The 26,092-nt window shown below is 30.9% G+C and overlaps 2 protein-coding genes across 6 annotated transcripts in view; one reads left to right on the top strand and one right to left on the bottom strand.

Annotated features, from left to right (window-relative positions):
• LOC127277223 (protein vestigial) overlaps positions 1-16,562 on the top strand; it is an 89,703-nt gene extending 73,141 nt beyond the window's left edge. For both annotated transcript variants that reach the window (XM_051298131.1, XM_051298132.1), the window contains exon 6: positions 14,928-16,562. In XM_051298131.1, coding sequence (XP_051154088.1) covers positions 14,928-14,974 — 47 coding nt within the window. In that variant the 3' untranslated portion in view covers positions 14,975-16,562. The remainder of the gene's footprint in view (positions 1-14,927) is intronic.
• The window catches only part of LOC127277219 (blood vessel epicardial substance-like), a 212,612-nt gene that overhangs the window by 77,625 nt on the left and 108,895 nt on the right, over positions 1-26,092 (bottom strand). For all 4 annotated transcript variants that reach the window (XM_051298126.1, XM_051298127.1, XM_051298124.1 and 1 more), the window contains one exon: positions 1,699-1,739. The gene's annotated coding sequence lies outside the window, so the exon portion shown is untranslated. The remainder of the gene's footprint in view (positions 1-1,698; positions 1,740-26,092) is intronic.

Consider the following 26,092-nt stretch of genomic DNA (forward strand, 5'->3'; position numbering starts at 1 on the left):
CTGTTTTAAACTTTATTTTGTAATTTTTTTCTTCTCCTCTTTATTTAATGCTTAATTTTCTCTCGATCTCACGTTCTGATCTTGAAATAAAATTTATAAAAAGGAAAAAAAAGGGGTTTGTGCCAACACCACCCCAGATTCAAACATGTAAATTGATTGTTTGTAATGATATATTATTTATAAAATAAAGATACCATTTACTACAGAAGAAGTCTCATTTGATTTTTGCCTTTTCTGGGGCGGTGTTGGCCCCTCTCCTACCTTTTTCCATATTAATCCTTTTTACTAACATTATTCGAGTCTATATATATTTGAAAAGAAAAGAGAAAGAAATAATCTTATTTTTAATTTAACATTAAATTTTATAAATTAAATTTCATATATCAATAACAAATAATGTTCTGTGAATATTCAAGTAACTAATGAATTTCCTTTTTGTTTTAAAAGTGAAATTTATAAATACCTAAAAATTATTTTTGTACTTTGCAAGTTTGAAGTACAAATTTTTGTAAAATTGAATCGAACCAAAAACGCATGACATATAACCTATCTAAAAAATTTATTTTACATTTTGAATTTCGCGCATATAAAACATTATATAGACATAATATATTATGACACAAGGAAGCTAGAAAATGATAAACTATATTTCTATTTATTATAATGTTTTGATTTGCATATTTCAATGTAAAAAGAATTTCACGGTGAAGGATTGTCATGTTTTTTGTTGTTGTTGTAACAAGTGTAATTATTTGAGAATGGGTCTATGTTTATTTCATGATTCATTTAAGCGCATCAGAGCACGTCTAATGGTGCCAAGTTTCCGACGCTCGGGTTGCTTTGATGTTCACATGGAAATTGAAACGTGCAAATAAACTTGTGTTAAAATTTTACAAGAATATTATGTATATACATATATATATAATATCGTTGAGCACATTTTATATTTTTATAAAGTGCATTTCCGATAAAAATATTATATACACACCATAAATGCATATATGAACTGATAATTATATAATTTCATCGCGTTATATGTTTATTCATTACTTTCAATTATAGATAAAAAATGAATAATTTGTTTGATAAAAATTGCTTATAAAATTAATCATTCCATTATTTTAATTAATTATCATCACGGGATGGGGTTAATATATATTATTAATAAAAGAAGAACGAATTTAATATAGAGTTCCACCTGAGTTTTTATAGTAATAATAATAGTAATTTAACTGTTTACACTGAAAAAAAATTTATTTGATTTAAATAATCGGTTAATTGACTATAAATATACACAGAAAATTATAAGGTATTAAAATATAATAAGCGTTGCAGCTTATTTTAATGCCTTTTAATTTTCTGTGTATTTATTTGTATTAAATAATTATTATTTTAGCCCAATTGAATATGATATTTGTTTCAAATACGCAGAAATTATTGTTTCAAATATATACAGTTTATTTAATTCAAATAAAAAATACTTTGTTTCAAGTAAATATTTATTTGATAATAGGTCAAGTAACCGATTATTTGAAAAAATTTTTTAGTGTAATAAATTTAGTAGAAAAATATTTGCAGTTATATAGGGAAAATTTTGAGAAATTTTTGCCAATATCCAAAGACAAGCACTACTGCGAACTATATGTACTGAATAATAAAAATGTTGTGTCGCTATATATATTACTGAAAATGACTTACGAAAATCGTTGCGCAATTTTCAAAAAGTATAGATCACACTTCTGAAACAGAAATAAAAAAATGTTTAAATTAGTTTATATATTTATTTGCGGCTCTGAGATAAATATATTACATATATCTTTTCTCTGTGTGTATGAGTGAATCAGATTTTTAGGTATAATTTTTACTATACTCACAAAGTAAATCCTATATATACTTTCCGGAATTTCTGGTAATTTTTGCTTCGGAAATATAGTAAAAAATACTACATCCGGATAGTAAACTTCACTATATATTTCAGAAGTATATATAATTTTTTCCATTTCCAAAACAAAAATTGCAGAAGTTCCGAACAGTTTGAGTTTTACTCTGAAAGTATAGTAAAAATTACTTTATAATTTTTATCCATAGAAATATTGACAACTAACGCGGTAATGGTACCCAGTAGTCAATTTTTGATAGGGATTATTGTAATCCAATTACAGAAATGCTTATATACATAGATGAGGCGAAATTTTTTTTGATAATCAATTTACAAGCAAATCGGTGCTTGGCATGGAAAATATTTAAAGTATTCAAACTATCGTGACGTTTATCTTTCGATTTGGCATTGTGATTAACAAAAAAAGAAAAAGAAAAAAAAGGAAGGAAACTGCGCGGTGACATGATGGGATGTCGGTACTTATTGAGGTTGTAACAGTACAAGATGGAAAGTGATCTTGATCATGCGGGGTATTAGGGCCCATATCCATGGAAGAGGGAGAGAATGGCAGTATATATATATATATAGTGACTATAGAGGGTTTCTTAGCGAATGGCAGAATGGCGTGCCAGGCAGCACAAGAAAGGCGGTCGGTCTCTCAGATCCTTGCAATTAATAAGAGCTTAATGGGGCCGCTTGTGGCCGATAGTGCTGCCTTCCAAGTCCGCCTGTCCCTTTCGACTCTTCCACCAGCTTATACCTTTTCTCTCAACCTCCCCTCTTTTTCTCTTTCTTTCTCTCTCTCTCTCTCTCTCCTTCCCACATTTTCTATCTTTCCCTGTCTCCTTACTCCTTTCGTCGAAATGATCCAACGACAAAAACAGTGGACCAAACCGTAAAACATTTCGCGTCTGCTCGCCGCGAGGTGCCTCGAAACACATCCGCAAAAAGGGCCGATCGGACACAGACGAACATAGGGCTACACTTGACACTTAATGGGATTTTCGATCATATTAAAACTCGAATCCTTATTCACTTCTTATTTCACTCTCTTTAAAAACCATTCTTTTCTTTATTTCTCTCTTTAACATTCCACGCTCTTTCTGAAAATGGAATTTTATTCATATTCGAAAATTTAATAAAAACAAATATTGCACAAAATTTCAGTAAAATTGAAATAGTTACTTCTTATATATATGTAAATAGGGAACATATTTATATTCTTCGGGGGGGTTTTTTTTTATACGATACATCCATATATATAGAACGGAATGCTAATTATTTCATGTAGAGAGGGCAATTGAATTCACTTTATTTACAATTATTTCAAAAATTTAAATTTTCAATTTAAATGTATAGTAAAAATTTGCAGAAACACATTGAAATGCTGTTTACAGAAAAGTTAAAGTATTGTTGAATAAATAAGTATAATAAAAATTGAAGTAATCCTAAATAATTTTTAATAAGATTGATATATATTTACTGTACTATTTTTACTAAATTTTACTATAATAATTTTAATGTCAATAATTGCGAAAATTTAATTTTTATACTGTAAAAAAATTTTGACATTTGGGATTTTTTTTATTTCATTTTTTTTGTGTTTTACACAAAGGAATAAAATTATAGTATGTGAGTGTGTGCGTGTGTAATAAAATGCAGTGCACTACTTGCATTTACACCACGCCCCCTCGTGATTGGAGACCACTCCCATTTAGCTTTATAGTGCTGCATCAACACGCCTCTTCTCGCGATACTCACGCGATATCACGTGACACGTCCCTGACTTTATATACATGACCTCGAGTTCAATTATTATATTCTGCATATATCATTCACTTTCATGAAGAGAGAGAGGGAGAGAGAGAGAGAGAGAGAGAGTGTGTCCTCTATATAAAAATTAATCCTCTCTTAAATAGAGATCCGATCAAAATTAATTAAATTTGAAAACCATTTTAAACAAACTAAATCTTTAACTAATAAAATTAATTTTAATTTAATTTATTAACATTAACTAACATTAACTAATTTTTTAAATTACTAAATTAATTAAATTATAGAAATTAATTTAAATGCGGGTTGTCTTTATATTTGAATTAGTGAGAATTCTTTCTCTAATTTTCAGTAAAATACACGGAAAAAAATTAATTGCTTACAGATGCTAACTGATGTTTGCTATCGGATCTCTCAAAATTAGTAACCACAGCTAAATTTTTTGCTATGACAACGAAAAAGTTTGCTGTGATAACAATAATATCCTAATTTTGAAAAATTTACTGTCACAGCAAACTTTTTTGTCTCCACAGCAAATTTGTTCGCTCTCCCTATATTATGGCTAACGTAATTTGATGTTACAGGAAATAGTTCGCTGCCACATCAAACTTTTTCTATTCGTGTATTCCCAAATAACACACGGAGAAAAAGAAATTGCTTACAAATGCTAACTGATGTTTGCTATCGGATCTATCAAGATTAGTAACCACAGCTAAATTTTTTGCTATAACAACGAAAAAGTTTGCTGTGATAAATAAAAGCAGTCTTGATTTTTAAAAATTTACTGTCACAGCAAAATTTTTTTGCCCCCACAGCAAATTGTTCACTGTTCCTATAATAGCTAACATAATTTGATGTGTCAACAAATAATTCGTTGTCACAACATGATCTGCCTTAAGTTGCAATATTCAGGCAATATTGCAATGATATTGCTTTGCGTAAGATTAAATACACGCATAGAAAACATTTGCTGTGGCAGCGAATTATTTGCTGTCACATCAAATTACGTTAGCTAATATATAGGGACAGCGAACATAAATTTGCTGTGCGGTCAAAAAAGATTGCTGTGACACTAAAATCTTTAAAATTAAGCCTGATATTATTTATCATAGTAAACTTTTTTGTTGTCATAGCAAAAAAATTTAGCTGTGATTACTATAATTTTGATAGATTCGATTTTAGTGAAATAAATGACTAAAAATTCGTAGACATTTTCACTAATTTAATTTAGTAAATAAATTCCTTCTAATTTAAATTTTTAATTTTTAAAAGAAAAAACAAATTTTTCAAAGTGTTAAATAAAGATTTAGAGCGATTAACATATATATGTATAGTAAAATTTGAGCAGTGTTGAGAAACTATGCGGCGCAATGGCTCGGTGTTCCTTGCCGCAGAGAGGCTTCCAAAATCGATACTAGAGAACCTCTCCCTTTTACCCATACCTCTCGATGTCACTGATTCAACCCTGGCAGCCATTTCTTGGACTCTGTGCCAGAATATACATCCCCTTCAAACTGCCAGTTACACCCCAACTTGCTCATCATTCTCCCTCAACACTTACGCCCTTTTTTTTTTCATATTATTAACTTTCAACAAATGGACGATGAAAAAATTTTTATTAATATCTTAGCTATAATTTTACTATTTAAATTTATTTTCACAAAATGTATTCAATTTTTTATATTTAAATAAATTATTTCTATTGCTACATTTTTTTTCTCAAAAAATATATCAATTATTCTACAAAAAAAAAATTTTAAGAAATAATTTATCTGAGATATAAATAATATATTTATTCAATAATAATTTTTTATTATTACAAATAAAAATATAGTTAATAATTATTCAAAATTCTTCTCCCTGTTTTTTTGGTACGAAAAAACTATCTAATAGTTTATATCAAGACAGAAAAATTGTTTAATGGCTAAAGTGAAAAATTCCAAATATAGTCAGACACAGTTTTCTCTTATTTCAATTTATAACTGCAATTAAATTACACGAATAAATAAAAAAGGTTCAACATCAATTAAGCAATTTGTTATAATAATTAAACACGAATTTGTGGATTTTTAGCATTAAGAAAAAAAAATCATTATCTATAGACATCAAGTAAAACAAGTTACAGGTATTTGTAGAAGTATATACGCACGTTTCACCCCGAAAAGCCTATATGTATAATTATTTAAATCAACTTGTGTGAAACGTCGATTTGTTGTGACACGACTTGACTATAGATGACTAATTAGTAAAAACAAGATATATATAATACTAATTAACAAAAAATAGTTGTAAATAATAACCAAAAATGGTTGGGAAGTTTTTTCCAAGTTTCTTTCTTTCTTTTTTTTTTATCGCAAATCGTTCATAATAAATAAAGTTAACACCTGTTGAGTAATTTCTTGAAAAAAGAAGAAAAAAAAAACTAAATACCTTTCAAATCAAGAAATCACTTTTCCTTGATTCGCAAATTATGGAGAATCAGGAAAGTTTTCGTGTGTATATATATGTATATGTGAGAAATTCTTTCGGGAAAATATAGTAAACATTTGACTTTGCTATATGTATATATATAAATATACACGCACTAAAGTACAACTCAATTGGCGCTCTCTGAGCTACTGTTTTAAATGGTAAAATACTCGTTGTGCGTCTATATACTCTTTTGCTCACTCATATTATATATAATATACTTTTGGTGTATAATTTAGCGCACGAAGCGCTTTCATGACAGAGTGGACACAACGAGAGTTAGGACCAATTTAGGAGATGCTTTCGAGAGCGTTTAACACGCGTGCTTCGATTCGCGATGTATAGAATGAGAGTCGATTCGCGGTCAAGCCAACCAAACGAGTTTTCAAGTATTTACTTAAAGGAATGCCGCCATAGCATTTGTTTCAATTCGCGGTATGTACTTACATTTTGTTCCTTGCACACCATTTTTTAAATTCGACTTACTGAAATTATTATATATAGGTACTTAGGAGTAAAGATTTTTATTTTTCAAAATGAGTGAGAAAAAAAAATTTTTAATAGAAAAAAAGTATTTTTTTTCCTGCACTTACCGTCAACCAAATATTTACCGTGGATTACAATTTAAGTTCATGTAACTTACCGTCAAGTGCTAACATCTGCACTTATCTTTAATCATAGTTTAAATCAATTACACTTACCGTGCACTTTAATTTGACTGATATGTCACTTACCGCCAATGGTACTTACCGTCATGCTACTAACCATCATGGTACTTACCGTCAGTAAACTTACAGCCAATGTACATACCGTCATGGTACTTATCGCCAATTATAACTTACCGTCATTGTACTTACCGTTAGAGTACTTACTGCCAGTAGTACTTAACGTAATGGTACTTATCGCCAATGGTACTTACCGTCAGTGAACTTACCGTCAGTGTACTTACTGCCAGTAGTACATAACGTAATGGTACTTACCGTCAGTGAACTCACTACCAATGTCACTTATCGTAAGTGCACTTACCGTCATGGTACTTACCGTCAGTGAACTTACCGCCAATGTACATACAGTCATGGTACTTACCGTCAATTTACTTACCGTCATTGTACTTACCGTTAGTGTACTTACTGCCAGTAGTAATTAACGTAATGGTACTTATCGCCAATGGTTCTTACCGTCAGTGTACTTACTGCCAGTAGTACTTAACGTAATGGTACTTACCGTCAGTGAACTTACTACCAATGTCACTTACCGTAAGTGCACTTACCGTCATGGTACTTACCGTCAGTGAACTTACCGCCAATGTACATACCGTCATGGTACTTACCGCCAATTTACTTACCGTCAATTTACATACCGTCAGTGTACTTACTGCCAGTAGTACTTAACGTAATGGTACTTATCGCCAATGGTACTTGCCGTCAGTGTTCTTACTGCCAGTAGTACTTAACGTAATGGTACTTACCGGCAGTGAACTTACTACTAATGTCACTTATCGTAAGTGCACTTACCGCCAATGGTACTTATGTACCGTCAGTGTACTTACTGCAAATGGTACTTACCGTCAATTTACTTATTGCAAATGGTACTTACCGTCACTAAATGCTTAATGTCACTACATTCACCGTCCGGGTACTTACCGTCAGTGTACTTGATGCCACTATACTTATCGTCTGTATGTACTTACCGTCAAAAAAATTTAACTACAGACACTTACCGTCTTAATTAAATTTGATGCCACTTACTGTCAATTTTATTTCTATATCAACTATACGGTTACCGTTAATCTATGTTAAAAATTATACCACTTACCGTCAACTAGTGACACTGCGGTCACAATTTCATATATAGAAAGAGAACAAAAAATTAAGGAAATAGAGAAGAAAAAAGATAAAATCTGAAAGAGCAGAAGTCACGTAATTCGATTTCTTTGGTTATAAAATATTTAGTAATACATATATAGATGTCTCTCAGGTGATAATCGATACCTGATTGAAAAGTGAGTGCATGCACTGGAAAAGGTGCGTGTGCGACATAATAAATTATTCATTGAATCAAATTGAATTTGTCAATCCGGTAGTACATATAGAGGGAAAATAAATGGTTTCCTAGGAGAGGGGAAAATATAAAGAGAAAGAAAAAAAAAGTTTAAATGACTTGCACTCGAGTTCTTTTAAAAAAGTATAAGAAGAGTTGACCGTTTTCTGTGTGTGTTGACTGCACTCGCGGTATCTCTGAACAGTCGCCACGCAGTAATTGCGATTTATTTCTCTTAATCGCACTTAAACGACTACCAATTTATGCCGTTCGAGTTAATTTACGCAATTATATAATTACTCAAGAACCTGTAAACGTCACTGCCTAATCCGGCGTTGTAACCAACTTCAACCTCTCTTTTCTCTCTCTATCTCTCTCCTCACATAATGACAGGCACTTAAATTTCAAGAAGACGATAAAGCGCGCACGCTCGCGCGCATTTTGTGTGTGCTTTCCAAACGACCTCCTTTTCCTAGTAAAGCGTAAACCTTTCTCCAATCCATAAAAATTAACCCTTTTTCTTAAATTCGAATCATTTTTATTTAATTTAATTACTTTAATTAGGTTTTTACTTGCAAATGAAATTCAGTTAAGAACCGCTTTCTGAAAATGGAAGTCATATATATGTGCGAAGAGATACGTACGAGGAGATTCAACATCGTCAATATGTGAATAAGGAGAAAGAAAAAGAAATTAATGGGATTTGTGTTTTCAAGTTTTTAACCAAGAATATTAAAGTAAATGGTAGAAAGATAGATTTTTTTTATGTATAGTCCAATATAGATATAGGGAAATTCAAGCAAGAATTTCAAAAAATTTAAATTTTGGAAGTATATTTTTTTTAAATATATGGACGCACTTGTCCTATAAAGGGGAACAATGAAATAAAATTTCTTTGTATGTGTTCAAAGTTCCAAATTCTAATTGATGGGACACGCTCTGATGAATCCTTTACGTTTCCTATACTGAATTGTCGAGTGCTCAACACACACGTGCAAAACATATATTGTATATAGTCAATAAGCAGACAAATTTATACAACAGGCGAATTTTTGTATACAAAAACCTTCGTTTAGTAGTTTGCACTTACTGTCTAAAATTATTACATAAGTGTTGCTTGTTTCAAATGAAATAAAATAAAAGCCTAAATAAAAAGCTAATACTCAAAATTGTAATCAACGGTAAGTGCTTGTTGTTCAAGTGCACTTACCGTCAATTGATATTTATTTTATATAATCGTTAGCACTTACCGTGATTTTTTTTAATTATCTAGTTGTAACAGTTGGCACTTACCAACTACCGTCAATTGTACGGTAAGTGCTATTCGATTACAACTATAATTTACTATATTTATTCGAGTTCACTTACCGTCAACAAATATATTTTATAATAAAATCGTTGTGCACTTACCGTCAATTATACTTGTAATCAGTATTTGTAAATTATCGTCACAATAAATTGTAAAATTTAATTAAAGTCTAAGAAATATAATTAAGTACCAATTATCTTTTTAATCGACGGTAAGTGATTTCTAATGTACAATAAACGTTTATTGCTATTGACGGTAAGTGCTTATATTGATGAAAACTGATCGTCAATTATTATACATCAGTAAATAGCACTTATCGTAAAGTACCGTCATAATCAATTGTAAAATTTAATTCATGATTGACAAATATATAATTGCGTCAATCGACGGTAAGTGATTTTTACTATATACAATAGACGGTAAGTACCGTTGATTGCCATTGACAGTAAGTGCGTCTGATTATAGTAAATGTTTAACGGTAATTGCGTTTGTTAGGAATCAATTCATTATTAATGATATAATATATAATTAAAATTACAAACTGACGGTAAGTGCAATCGATTTAGTATTTGCTGTGAATTAATATATATATATATTCTATTTAAAGCAACCGGAATTGATAAAAAATTTTACAGTCCCTATAAAAGGAAGTTTCTAAATCAAAGTGAAATTTGTATTTTGCAAAGATTATACACGTACCTAAATACTTATAAACCACTTTTGATAGGAGAAACATTGAAGGGAAACAAATTCCGCGAGATATATATATATATATATAGAAAGAGAGAGAGGCACCGCCATGAATGATATATGAAGACCGGTGGCCGAAAAAGTAGACGCCTCAGGTCCCTTGGGCCGCTGCAGTCATCTTCTCTGGGCCACTTGCGCGCGGATTTCAATGTGCCGGTTATTTGCAACGATCTGACTGCGAGAGACTTTTGCAAGCAGAGCTCCAGTTTATATACGTCACACACGACGAAAAACTTGCCAGTCCTTTTCGGAGAAGTGATCCTCGTTCTTTTGTTGTTATTTATTTTTTCCTTTTTTTTTTTTTTGTTGGTGGATGAGAGAGTGGTGGAAGCTCACCGACACGAGAGAAATGCGTTCGATCGCGTCAAGTGAAAATTTATTTCAATGTGCGCATCAGTTTTAAACTCGCATCTCTTTCTTTTTATTGGCGCAAGTCCATTTCGATGAAAAAGAACTCCAGATTTGACTCCTCTCGCATTCTTCATCCGAGTGATGACATTAGTTGAGTGTTAAAAGTGAATTATATTATACAGGAAATTCGTTACTAATTGGAAGTTGACTTCATTTACATAGGGGAATTTTTAATTGTGGTTTTTTTTTATATTTATTTTCAATTTCAGTTATATGGTTTAAATAATATTATAATAATAATATAGTTTTTAAAATTACCGTCACTTCAAATTCGAATATTTTTTTGATTTTTGATTCGAGTTTGAATAATTCAAAAAATTTTAGTTATTTCAAAATTGAATTCACTGCAAGTGCTATATATATTTGAAAAAAGCTCGTAATTCAAATAGGAAAAATAAAGTAAAATTTTTTTGGGTAAATTTGCCTTACGGGTTGATATTCTCAGTGTTGAAAGTGGGGGTGGAAACGCAAATAGCTTTCGCGAATACGGACACGCGCCTCGAAAATGGCGTCGGTCAGTGACGTCACGCTTAACTTCACTGCGAGCAGATGAGAAAAGAGAAGGACGGAAGTAGGAAAGCTTGACCGGGGATGATCAGAGGGTCACGATTGGTCAGCTACACTTGTGAAGGGAGTGGTCGCCACGCAGCCACCAACATTGATCTCTTGAACCTCCACCGACAGAGATTATGCCACTATATATAATATGCTTTATAAATACAAAACATATATATCTCTTTTCAAAAAAAAAAAAAATCCCAAAAAAAAAATTTCAAAAATAATTTAAAAACCATTAAATTTCTCTATAATTTCTTTTTTTGATTTTTTTCTAATGGTTTTATTCCTTATAATTGAGGGAAGAATCGAAATATTTAGAAAACAGAGAAAGATATTTTGTTGTTATTATTGTTATATAATGAGTTATTCTAAAGTTTCTGCATATCTTTGCGCTTTGTCGGTGCGCGTCTTTAGAAGTCAAGAAACTTCCCCTCTTTCGTGTTTGTTGAATGCTCTTTGATATTAAGTTACTGTAGTCGAGAAATTCATAACCCCTCGAGTCCACAGAATTCTAGATTTCCACAACTTTGTCTCTCTCCATAGACATCAAAGTCTTTTCAAAATGGCAATAATTTTCCATTGATCCCATATATACGTTGAAAAATCATGTTTTATCACAAATTTCTTGTGAAGAAAAGTTGAGTATTAAATTTTATATATATAAATTATTGGACATAATTTAGGAGAAAAATATGTATTTTCAATCTAAAGACATTAGTGATCAATTGATTGGTAACCCTATGACAAATAATAGTAGGGGTTGATTCTCGTCTCGCGTGTGACTTGGCAAATAGTAGGCGCAATATTGTTTAGGTCATGCGACATCACCCTATTTTCCAATGGACCCCTCTACGTATCGTTTTGTTCTCACATTGGATAATGTTCCGCATACTTGAACGTCCTACAAAGTAAAGTCTCTCACATCTAATATTATACTTCCTTTATACCCATTAAACACTTTCTGATGGTCATTATAGGTATCTGTGGTATTTATTAGATTTGGAATTTATATGCCGCTCCCAGGAAGATTATATTATTAATATTATTATTCCCTCGTAAACACATAAACTGAATTGGTCAGCATTTAATTTATGAGGGAAAATTTTATTCCATTTATATATATTAATATAAATGATTTATTGGTTACTATATTTAAAATTATCGATACTTTATAAAATTTACATCAATATTTCTGTTAAATATATTTTGTTTTATATAAATAGGAACAAAGTTCATAATCAATAGGAATTTAAATGGAGTTTTTTTTTCTCTATAAAGAAAGAAAACTTTTGATGAGAAATTTGTTAAAGGGGCATGGGAGGAAAAACTCGGTTTTTTTTCACTTTTACAACGCGCGTTTCCCTTCACGACGTTTCCGATCATTTTCCGGATGACCGAACTTTTATCGAATAACACTCTAGACCCTTACACTTGATAACACTTGCTTTAACATCTTTTGAGTGCTGGTATTGATGTTTTTTTATACAAAGGGCATTCATTCATAGTCGCGTGTCGCCACGTGCTTTTATAAAAGATCAAAAATTCAATAAGTGCAACTCAGGTAGCAATAGATGCACACTTGCGATTTTAACTCCACTTATAAACCCCCTTATCATGTTTTAATATCAAATTAATATCATTTTTTTCAATGCATTTACAAATGTGTACATAACTTAGAGTGCATATACCGTTAATTAATAGGGTAACTACTATAGTTTTACAGTAAACTATAATAATTGTACTCGAAAGCATTTACCTTTGATAATAGTTATAAATGATAGCATTTATTGTAGTAATCGAAATCAATAAGCTGTTGCTCGATTATAATTAACGGTAAATGCTTTAGATTACAACTGTAATTGACGGTAAGTACAGTCATTTATAACTATAATATCATGATAATAGTTATAAATGACTGCACTTACCGTCAATTACAGTTGTAATCGAAAGCACTTACCGTTAATTATAATTATCAATTACAATCAACGGTAAGTGCTTTCGACCGCATATAGTTCACAGTAAGTGCAGATAATAATATTAGTAATCGTGAAACTTATCGTTGATCACAGTTAAAATTTACCGCACTTACCGTCAATTATAGTTGTATTGGAACGCACTTACCGTTAATTATAGTTGTAATCGAAAGTACTTACCGTTTACTATAGTTATAAATACCAACTTACAGTCAACGGTAAGTGCTTTGGATTACAATTATAATCAACGGTAAGTGCTTTCCATTGCAACCATAATTGACGGTAAGTGCTGTAGATGACAATTATAGTTAACAGTAAGTGCGGGTAATAATATTAATAATCGTAATACTTTTCGTTGACCACAGATAAAAGTTACCGCACTTACCGTCAATTGTAGTTGTAATGGATAGCACTTACCGTTAATTATAGTTGTAATCGAAAGTACTTACCGTTTACTATAGTTATAAGTACCAATTTACAGTCAACAGTAAGTGCTTTGGATAACAATTATAATTAACGGTAAGTGCTTTCTATTGCAACTATAATTGACGGTAAGTGCTGTAGATGACAATTATAATTAACGGTAAGTGTGGGTAATTATATGAATAATTGCAGCACTTATGGTTGATTACAGTTTTAATTTGACGCACTTACCGTTAATAATAATTGTTATCTTGAGCACTTACCGTTGATTATAATCATAATTGACAACACTTATCGCTAATTATAACTATAGTTCACGGTAAGTTCAAACAATTATAACTATTGTTAACGATAAGTGCGCTTACCGTGAATTATAATGAAATAAATATACGCAGTTATAACTGACGGTAAGTGCGGCTATTTATGACTGTAGTTAACGATAATTACGTATACAATTATAGATGACGGTAAGTGCGCTTTCAATTGATTGCAAGTGCAGATTATTATTTATTACAATTAAATTCACTTACCGTCAATTATAAATGTAATCGAAACATAAATATTAAACTTGGAATAATTGAGTATTGTGAATAATTTATATGAGAAATGATTCCAATAAAGAAAAATGTCAATAGAACATTGAATAATATTAATAATTGAAAGACAAAAGCTGTGAAGAATTTAAAGTTAACGGACACAAGAAAAAAAAATCCTTTTCGTCTTGTTTCGACACTTTGGATTTTGGATCGTGAGATTTGAAGAGGAGACAGTGCGCCACGAATATCATTGAATTGTGATCTTTGCCTGGAGGATATCGAGATTTGAGATAAAATTTAGATCTATGCGTGGCGCTGTCATAAAGGACATGAGATCTCAACTGTTCGATCTCTCTCTCTCTCTTTCTCTCTCGACATCATATGAACACTGTCCATCTAAAACTAACCAGTCGACCGTGTTGCTCAGCAGGCGCCATCACCAGTTCTGCACCCTCGCATCCGTCAAAAAAGTTGCTTTCTCCATCGACAAAAGGTTCGACGATAAATAATTCTTCGACAAGTACCGTCCAGTTTATACATCAGCTCGAGATTATTATTATCATCATCTACCTTCTCTCTCCTTCTCTCTCACCCTTTTCATCCTCTTAACCTCTTCAGAAGCATTCGCACATCATTTACGAATTATTTCAGAATTATATACTTAATTAATATTCATTAGGATTTTTTTTATAATAAACCTCTCTCTCTCAAAATTTGAGAAAATTTTTCCTTTTTTCAATTAAATAATAAAATAATGTTATTTTAAAATTGTTTATTAACAAACTTTTTTTTCCTTTCTGTTGCAGGTCTCGAGTCTCAAGTTCAAGATTCCAAAGATATGTATTGGTTCTAGAATTGAGTGCCAGTATTTCGGTTCATTCATTGACTGATATAAAGGACCGATAAAGTCAAAAATTGGTAATTAGGAAAAAATTAGGTAGAAATTATTAATACAAAGAGCGTATAATATTGATCCACTCGCCGTCCTTGATTATATATATATATGTTTCACTCCAATTCTCATTTTCAAATAAAAATTAATTTTCTAAAAAAAAAGAAAAATATTAACGGTTTTTTTTTATTTATTTTTTTGTTTGGAAAATATTTTATTTAATAATTGATAAAGACTTAAAAAAAAACAAATCATAAATACTCTAAATTCCAACTATTTCGTCAGTATAAATTCTCACTGATTCAAATTTAGAGAGTATAAAGAAAATAAAAATTGGGGTGAAACGTATAAAAAAAAGACTTTGTTATACTTTTAAATGAAAGCGTTAAAATTGTACATAGTGTTAACTACATCTTTTAAGGCTCTTCTATAATGTAGCGTGAATTTAAACTACTATTAAATATAGTAAAATTGCGCGCACTATAATACCTTAGTGATTGCTGCTAGCCGAAAAAAAATCGAGCGAAATTTCTAGTTTATAGTTATTAAGAAAATTTATTTCAAAAAAAAAAAAAATCTGTTTGCAATATTCTACCAGTTACAGACAATAGTGTGTATATAGGTATGTAAAAAGTAGAATTTTGCTAAACTTTTTTTTTTAAAAGTTTTTTTGTTTCTAATTTCCTAAAACTAAAGATTATAATCTACAAAAATATTATAATCTTTAGAATAAAAAACATTTTTTTCTAATATAAATTCATTGATATTACAAAATTTAATATACAAAGTATATTATATATATATGAAATCAATTATTTTAGATTCCGTATAAAAATCAATTGATCAATAAATTTTTGATTTTTTTTTTTAACAAAACAAATTCGAGGATTGTTAATATTCAAATTGTATAATTTATGCGGAAATATTAAGAAATCAAAAAGTAATTTCAAAGTGAGAAAAATTGAAAAAAAATACAAAGAGAATTTTTATTTAAGGACCAATTAAAATTAACCCTATTTCCTTAAGGTATTCTCAAAGGTCCTCTATAAAAAATCCTTTGAGGGTTATTTTTTTGTCATTAAGATGATAAAAAATTATTTTAAAAATTAAAATAAATGATTTTAGACAAATAGTGTATAAAAAAAATAGTATTGAAATAACTGGTGTCTCAAAGACCCCACCTTATGTAAATAGGGTTAAGTGAAATATTGTTCCATGATTTTAGTGTTTAAAAGACGAGAGAAGTATTTATTGACCAATGATCTTGCCATACACTGCTATGCATATTGCTGTATTATTATTATTTTTATTATTATTAATATCATCATTATTATTAATTATTATTGTAATTTATAATCGATCGCTGCAAAAGTTCTGAATTTTATTGAAAAGCAATTAAAAGTAATTTTGCTTTTCTCAATTTTTTTTTTTTTTAATATCCAATTTATTCTGGACTTTGTACAAAAACGAAAAATCAAAGGACGTACATGCTTATCGTGCTACGATTATATATAGATGTTGAATAAACTATTAATTATTTCCAATCTGATTTTTTTAATTATATCATTTTTTCAATTTTTTCCCTTATGTATAATCCGCTATTAATATTAAGTATTCTGAATATAACATTTTTTTTGTAATTAAAAATAAATAATAAAAAAAAATATAAAATAAATATTTTACTAATCAAATAATAAAATCAATAACATTAAATAAAATTCTCATTCTTTTTACTGTTTTTCCTAGACACCATAGGATGTTAATTACGCATTTATTTAAATTACAGGGTTGATTCTAAAGTCCGGAGGGTTAATCGAGTACGTAATAAGAAAGGAGAATTAAATCTTCTGGAATTCTATCTTCCGATTAGAGTATATAAAAAGGACTCTTGACATGTCATTAAATTTTCAACTAATTGTGCATTTAATGAAATTTCCCTTTTAAAACTAAAAAATCTCTACTATTTTTTAAAATTATATTTTCTTATTACTTTTAAAAATATAATATATATGTAATCTATTCTAAGAATTGAGGATATTTTTTTTTTATAAACTGTCACTTTTTATGAAATGTCGAAGAAAAAATAAGGTGACAAAACATCTGGTTGTCAATAATGCTAATCGATTTTTAACACGTGCCTTTTGGACTAGATTTTTGAGATTTCTCGCTTCACTCGAGCGGATAAAAATTGACATTAACAAGATGAGAAAGAACCGGCAATTAACTTTGACTTAAAAATTTGTTTAGGTGCGATATAAATTTTGTTACAGTTTATTATTGTAACATTTATATTAATTTGATAAACGAATATCAATTTTATTTGATTCACTATCTACTAAATTAATTTATTATTCCAAATTTTAAATTCCAAATAGAAAAAGAAGAAACAAAAATGTGTTTGGAAGATAATTATAATACGCATTTCATAATATAATTTTCAGATCGTTAAAATGTTGTATAATCCCATATCGATAGAGAAGAGGATTCCAATAAACGGTAGCCCGCCAGTAAATCTAGCAAATAATAAAATAAATCTTGTTGGTTGACTGGGAAGAAGAAGAAGGAACGAACAAGGAGATACCTCGTAGGTTCGATGTTCGGATAAGAAGCAGGATAGAGGCGACGGAAAAGATTTACTGGGCGCCCCGACGCCCTTCCGTCCTCTCGCCCTCTTCTAATTACCAAAATCTTCTTCTCTGTCATCCATAACTGACGGTTACTTTTTTTTCTTTCTTTTTCGTCTAAAACTCCACAATATTCACTCATTCTCTCTTCCTTTCACTTATTATATAGAGATTCATTTTTTCCCCTCCCTTATTTTTTTTTCTTTCTAAAACTGGATTTAACTTGTCTGATTTATCGCCAAGATCCAAATTCTATAAGGTACTAAATGAGTACTTTAAGGCATATGACATTTGTTTAGGCTTAAATATGTGAATTTTGATCGTATCTTTATTTTATCTCTTCAGTTCTATCACTTATTCGTGTGTTATTATTACCATTTTTGAGGATCGTTAGGAATTCTAAATTAGTAATAAAATTTCAAAGGAAATAATTATTTCACCATAAATATCATATATTAAATTCATTTAAAAAAATAAAATTATACCAATGGAGGTAAATATTTTCTTTTTTTTATAGAAAAATAGCACTTACCGTCAATTATAGTTATAAATTTCAATTATAATCAACGGTAAGTGCTTCGATTACAATTCATGATATAGTAAGTGTAATCGTTTATAAGTATTATCAACGGTAAGTGCTTTTTATTGAAATTATAATTAACGGTAAGTGCGGACTATTATAATTAATTGACGGTAAGTGATCTTAATTGTAATAAATATTTATCTGCACTTGCAATCAATTGCTGTAATAGACAGCACTTACCGTCATCTACAATTGTATACGCCAGAGCTTACCGTTAACTGTACTCATAAATAGCCGCACTTACCGTCATTTATAACTGTATATTATAATTCACGGTAAGCGCACTTACCGTTGACAATAGTTATAATTCTTTGAACTTACTGTTGATTATAATCAACGGTAAGTGCTTTAGATTACAAATATAATTGACGGTAAGTGCTGAAAATAACAATTATTATTCACAGTAAGTGCGTCAAATTATAACTGTAATCAACGATGAGAGCTGCTATTATTCATATAATACACGCACCTATCGTTAACTATAATTGTCATATACAGCACTTACCGTCAATTATAGTTGTAATGGAAAGCACTTAACGTTGATTATAATTGTAATCCAAATCACTTACCGTCAATTGTAGTTATAAATTTCAATTATAATCAACGGTAAGTGCGGACTATTATAATTATAATAAACGGTAAGAGTTTTCGATTACAACTTTAATTGACGGTAAGTGTGATTATTTGCAACTATTATAAACTGTAAGTGCGATCATTCATATAACTTTTGTGAACAGTAAGTGCTTTCGTATAACATTGTGGTTATCGGGTAATTATATTTATAATTAAAAGCACATACCATTGATTACAGTTGTAGATTGTCATTCTTACCGTAAATTGTAAACGCCATCTGCAGCACTTACCGTTGATAAATGTATTTAGCCGCTCTTACCGCGAATTAAAATTGTAGACTATTATTATTATCTCTTACGAACGGTAAGTGCTTTCGTGTAAAATCACACTTGACGGTAAATGCGGTTATTTATTATTATTTTTAACGGTAAGTGCTTTCATTTATAAATATAGTTGACGGTAAGTGCAGAATATTATGATTTTTATTAACGGTAAGTGCTTTCAATTTCAAGTATAATTGACGGTAATCATTGCAAATTATAACTACTATCAACGGTAAGTGTTGTCGTGTAACATTATAGTTGACGGTAAGTATAATTAAAATTCACGGTAAATAAACTTGTGTCAAAATAAAGGACTAAAGTTTCAATTGATTTTAATTGATTGATCGTGGTGGATAAACAAGCAGGATATTCACGATTAATAAAGGGCATTGCTCTGTTTGAGCAATAAATCAGTCTGTTGAGTTTCTTAGGGACTGGTATATGATTTGTGCACTTTGTTACGCAATCAAGCATGTGCTGGCTAGACGTGGAAAAACCAAACAGGAAACCACGTGGTCATCACGTGGTTCAACACTTTGCTTTACTCTTTCTCTCTCTCTCTCTTTCTCTCTTGCTCTCCCAAGTGAGAGTATATACGCTTATTCTTTATATGAAATTTCCTCCAGGACTTTTGTCGAGTCTCTGGACAACATTGTCGCCAATTTGGCGACATTTTGTTTTTTGCCACCAAATATTTGATATATATCGTCAAATACAGCTGGGGTGATGAATGCTCAACATCATTCATGGACACGTGCGAAGTCTGCTTTTACTTATAATGCCAACCAACCAAAAATAACGACCACATCTCTCCTAAATTAAAGAATCTCAATTTCTTTCTAAAATCTAGTGTTATATTTTTTCTCTAATTATCAAAATTATAAGACACTTTTTTTTATTGGTATTCCAGTGATTAATTGTTAAAATTTAAAAAAAAAAATTGTGCAATTGAAAGGATGTAAATTTTCACGTCTGCTTATTTGGACATTTACCGAGAAGGATGCGCGTGGACCCCCATGAAACATAGGGACACATTATATTGCGAGATCTCGTATATATATATATATATATACATGAGACAACCCTCCATTCTCAATAATTAAATACCGAGCACGTGGGGTTTGCATCACCCCATAAAGTTTAGTCTGACACAACCCCTGAATGGGCTTACACAGGGGTCAGGTTATTGGTATATTGCACCAGGACTATATATAAATGGTCCAAGGACCGTGAATATGAATATTAATTTTGTTCCACAATGACATTTTGCCTTATAAAAGCAACCATATCATTTGTCACTCGATGATTCCAATTTTTCTTTCTTCATCAGCAGGTTATATTCTATCGTCATGCTATACATAATACAAATCTGTATTTACACATATTTGTTTATTATTTCCAGTATCAATTTTAAATACTTTTATTTCTATTTTTAGTCGGTTCAAGTTTTTAATTTAAAAATTGAATTATTCTTATAGCGACATTAAAAGATATAATGACATATAAAAAAAAAATGTAGATGATGTTGGGATTTTGGTATGTGGAGAAGATGATTCGAATGACAACGCTACTATCTGTTTCTCACAATGCATCATCCGAAAGCTGACAATGGATGCACAAGTTGAGCCGTAGGTTCTTATTAGCCAGGACCTCAAGGACCAATGATATCGCGCCGTTTTGGTAGCAGAGTGGCGTCGGCGGTCTTTCTCGATGACATAGTGACGCCGCTCTCTCAACAAAGGACGAAAAAAGTCCTAGGAATGCCGATCAGACATATTTCGGCAGTGTCACCTCAGAGATCCTCTTCTTTCTCTATCGTCCATCCAATTTTACCTCTTTCTCTCTTCTTCTCTCCCTCTCTCTCTCTCTCTTCATATATTCTCCCATAGATTCTATCATTGTACATTTCTTCTTTTTCTACATTTAACATTGTTCTTCTCTTTATATACAGCCTTCCTTCTCGCTGACAATCTTTTTATTCATTTATTTTCTGATCAATTTTATAACGTATGCTCTATTTTCTGTCTTTTTTCGTTAGGATATTAAAGTTTCAAACAAGTTTGTATATTTTAACCAATTGAAATTTTAACCAAATGAAAATTGAACGAATTCAAATTTTGACCAAATAAAATTTGAACCAATTAAAATTTGGACAAATAAAAATTTAAAGCAATTAAAATTTGGATAAATTTAAATATGAACAGCATAAAATTGTGGACAAATTGAAATCTGAATAGCTTAAAATTTGAGCCAACTGAAGTTTGAACCAATTTAAATTTGAACAAATAAAAATTTAAGCTAACTCAGATTTGAACCAATTTAAATTTGAACCAATTAAAATTTGGACAGATTGAAATCTGAATAGCTTAAAATTTGAACCAATTTAAATTTGAGTCAACTAAGATTTGAACCATTTGGATAAATTCAAGTCTGAACTTAAAATTTGAGCCAATTGAAATTTGGACAAATAAAAATTTGAACTAGTTGAAATTTGAACAAATTCAAATTTGAACTTAAAATTTGAGCCAATTGAAATTTCAACTAATTTTAATTTAGAAACCAATAAAACTTGAACGAAAATTAAGTTCACAAACAATTGAATCGATTAAAAAAGAAAATGTAAATATAAAAAATTATTTATATATTATTTTCTATGCAGAAAGAAAAAGTGAAAAAAAAAGAAAATAAATTAAAGATTTGTCAGAGAATTCGTCTCATAGAATATGCGGTCCATTTGGCATCATGATCGGTCGGCATTTTGATGCCGGAAGCGAACAAATGCGTGGTGGCCCTCTAAATATATATATATAAGAAAAGTGGTGGCCGTTTAGCGTTTCGCGGTAGCTTCTGCTTTTCTGTTGAGTAAAAAAAAATTAACAGAGGGAAGCCGCCGCGAAGTAGGCGATATCGAAACGAAGGACATACATTAATTGTATCGCCGTTTTAGTTCTGCAGGGATATATTCTATGTCAAGATGAGATTCGGAACCCGTGGGAACGAGGAGAGAAGGATGATTCGCTTCTCCTTTGGTCCCGCATTGAGAAACAAGGATACACAATCATATATACAGGTATAAATGCGAGAGAAATTTTATTGTCTTTTTCTCTCTTCACAGAATCGATTGGATAACTTATAAACATAAAGAGGTATAAAGAGAAAGAGAAAAATAGATCAAATTATTGCGAAAAGAGAATGAGAAGCTGTTTTTTAGTTGGTTCAAGTATATTAATTGGTTTAAATTACAATTGTTCCAATTGTAAATTATATATGGAAATAAATATTTTTCGAATAGAAGGGTTAAAAATGAAAATTAATTCCAATAGAAAGGGAATATTGCGCACGTGTTTCTTTTTTCTTTTTTGCTCGAAACCATCGACACCCTATTGAGTTCGCCGAGTTAGGAATTCACATTCTACGAGGGTAGAAAGGCAGGTGCATTGTGATTCGAAAATCGGCGTGTTTCATTGCTGCGCAACTTCTGGTTGTATACTGAATAGACTAAGTGGATTAGCATTATAAATTATATGACATGAGTGGTATAATGACCTTTAAAAGAGAACAAAGTGATTCCTGTGTAATCTCAATTCAATGCATTCGAATAAAATGATTTATAATCATCATCATATACCCCTTTATGATTCAAATCTAGAAATCTGTCTTAATTTTAACTGTTTTTCAAAAATTGAAATTTTTTTTTAACAATACGAAAGAAATGGATCTGAGTTTTGGAAACGAGATGGAGAACTTCACGGCTCTCTCTCTCTTTCTCTCTGTGTTTTTGCTCTGCATAAACGATGAGCTCGGGTATTTTAATGAAGACATTCCAGGGGCGCTTGCCGATTCCTTGGCGCACGACTGGAAGAGCGAAAGACCAGCCTCCTTCCGAATAAACACGTTCCACCCAGAGCGCCGCAGGTTAAACTCCTTTCGTCGTCCTATCGGCCTATCATCGTCATTATCGTCCTCATCCTCGTCCTCGTCATTCTCTCTCTCATCTGAACGCGTGCCATTACATCCTCCAAAGATTATACTCATCTCTTTTACTTTTTATGAATTTCTCATTTCTAAATCTCTTATCATCATCATCGACAGAAAATTTTGCATCTCTTTGGAGCAATTCTAAACATATTTAAGCTAAAATTTTACACAAGTAGCAAAATATTTATTCTCCATCCAAATGAATTTATTTTTTAATTTTTGTTTTCATTTCATTATATACATATTAATAAATTAATCATATCATTTTCGATTGTTTTTTTCTCTTCGAAATAACATTGAACGTGAGTGGTCCATGATCTTTGTTTCATAAACGAAGATCGAAGATCCAGGCGAGATCTTGTAACTAACAAAGATTTGCTGACCTATGTCTTTGTCATGGACCCCACGCGAGGTGAACATACTCTCCCACGATGTTGATTTATAAAAAAAATTTTTTTTTTTAAATCAATTTTTTTTAAACTCTTCAATCAATTGTTTTGTCTAATAAAGAATTTTGAAGAAAGAACAAAATCTTAAAAACTAGAAATTAATAAATAAAATTTAAATTAATAAAATAGTTACACCTCTAAACATACGTTATTAATTTTTATAAATTTTATAATTTCCAATTTTTTCTATTTATAAAAACAATTGAATTTGTTTGATGATTGTTTTTAAAACTGACTTTGCAAGACTAGTGTGTTATTTATTATTAAGGACCCACGACACGATGGAATGTTCGAATCATGCTGCCTAATTCCCCTATCGAAGTGATCGTCTCTTCAGTTGACTTGATCTGTGATCTGTGATCCTGTCCCTCTCTCACTCTTGCATTGGTTTTCAAGTTGTGGTACCCCGCAGTGCAGGTAGCTCCATGGGGACTTTCTGTCAGCGCAACTATCACTGATTATCTACAATTTATCGGATCCTACATATGCGAGATTCCTTTTGATAAACATACAATTTCACATTTCTTATAACAAGTCTCTATTAAACTTTTCATGACAGTCAACAATTCTACAATTCCTATATTTTATCATACATATTTATCTTCAGAGAATCGATAATTCAGATTTACAATAACATTCAAGTGCCAAAGATTGTTAATCGTATTTTTTAACAATTATGTCGATTATGTAAGGGGCCATTCTCTACATGATCTTACGTCGGGGGGAAAAGGTAGCAGCTATTCTTACGTGAGATTTTGACACGTATTTTCCATTTGTATTGTTATAATTAATTTTTGAATTACATTAATATTGTTAAAAACTTACGTAAAAAAAAGAGGGGTCCAAAATATCTTATATGTATTCTTACATGAGGGTAGGAGGGTCAAAATTAGCCAACATCGTCCTTACGGAATTAATGAATAATCCCTAAATCCATTTCCACTTTTCCAAAATTGCACTTCCAATTTTAAAAATTTCCATTCTCACATTCACATCCACTAATTTCCTCTTTCACTTCAATTTTTTCAATTTTAACTCTCACTTATACTTTTTATAATTCTCATTACCTAGCTCAGCATCCGCTGGACCAATCAAAAAGTGCGACATACATTTTTTGTTCGAGACTCTCGGGTTAAGACTTTGGCGGTATTCCCGATTAATTATCTCGCAAATTTAATTTTTCAAAATTTTTTAAAAAATTTATCTGAGTGTAGCTCAGCATCCGCTGGACCAATCAAAAAGTGCGCCATACATTTTTTGTTCGCTACTTTTTGCTAAAGAATTTGGCATTATTCTTGAGTCATTATCTAGCAAATTTTTTTTTCCTAATTTTTTTCCCAGTTTTAGTGAGTGTAGCTCAGCATCCGCTGGACCAATCAAAAAGTGCGCCATACATTTTTTGTTCGAGACTTTTTGCTCAATTTTTTCGCATTATTCCCGAGTCATTATCTGGAGAATTTTTTATTCGAAAATTTTTCCCTAGTTTTAGTGAGTGTAGCTCAGCATCCGCTGGACCAATCAAAAAGTGCGCCATACACTTTTTGTTCGAGACTCCCGGGTTAAGACTTTGGCGGTATTCCCGATTAATTATCTCGCAAATTTAATTTTTCAAAATTTTTTAAAAAATTTATCTGAGTGTAACTCAGCATCTGCTGGACCAATCAAAAAGTGCGCCATACATTTCTCGTTCAGAACTTTCTTCTAACTACTTTGGTGGTATTCCTAATCGATTATCTCGCGAATTTATATTTTCTAAAATTTTTCCGAATTTGTTTTCTAGTTTAGCTCAGCATCCGCTTGACCTATCAAAAAGTGCGCCATACACTTTTTGTTCGCTACTTTTTGCTAAAGAATTTGGCATTATTCTTGAGTCATTATCTGGCAAATTTTCTTTTTCCTAATTTTTTTCCCAGTTTTAATGAGTGTAGCTCAGCATCCGCTGGACCAATCAAAAAGTGCGCCATACATTTTTTGTTCGCTACTTTTTGCTAAAGAATTTGGCATTATTCTTGAGTCATTATCTAGCAAATTTTTTTTTCCTAATTTTTTTCCCAGTTTTAGTGAGTGTAGCTCAGCATCCGCTGGACCAATCAAAAAGTGCGCCATACATTTTTTGTTCGAGACTCCCGGGTTAAGACTTTGGCGGTATTCCCGACCAATTATCTCGCAAATTAAATTTTTTAAAAAATTTATCTGAGTGTAGCTCAGCATCCGCTGGACCAATCAAAAAGTGCGCCATACATTTTTTGTTCAGAACTTTCTTCTAACTACTTTGGTGGTATTCCTAATCGATTATCTCGCGAATTTAATTTTTCTAAAATTTTTCTGAATTTGTTTTCTAGTTTAGCTCAGCATCCGCTGGACCAATCAAAAAGTGCGCCATACATTTTTTGTTCGCTACTTTTTGCTAAAGAATTTGGCATTATTCTTGAGTCATTATCTGGCAAATTTTTTTTTTACTAATTTTTTTCCCACTTTTAGTGAGTGTAGCTCAGCATCCGCTGGACCAATCAAAAAGTGCGCCATACATTTTTTGTTCGAGACTCCCG

The sequence above is a fragment of the Leptopilina boulardi genome, unplaced genomic scaffold (assembly GCF_019393585.1).
Source record: "Leptopilina boulardi isolate dan_hultmark-lab unplaced genomic scaffold, ZJU_Lbou_2.1 LbouV2_165, whole genome shotgun sequence".
Classification (NCBI taxonomy): domain Eukaryota; kingdom Metazoa; phylum Arthropoda; class Insecta; order Hymenoptera; family Figitidae; genus Leptopilina; species Leptopilina boulardi.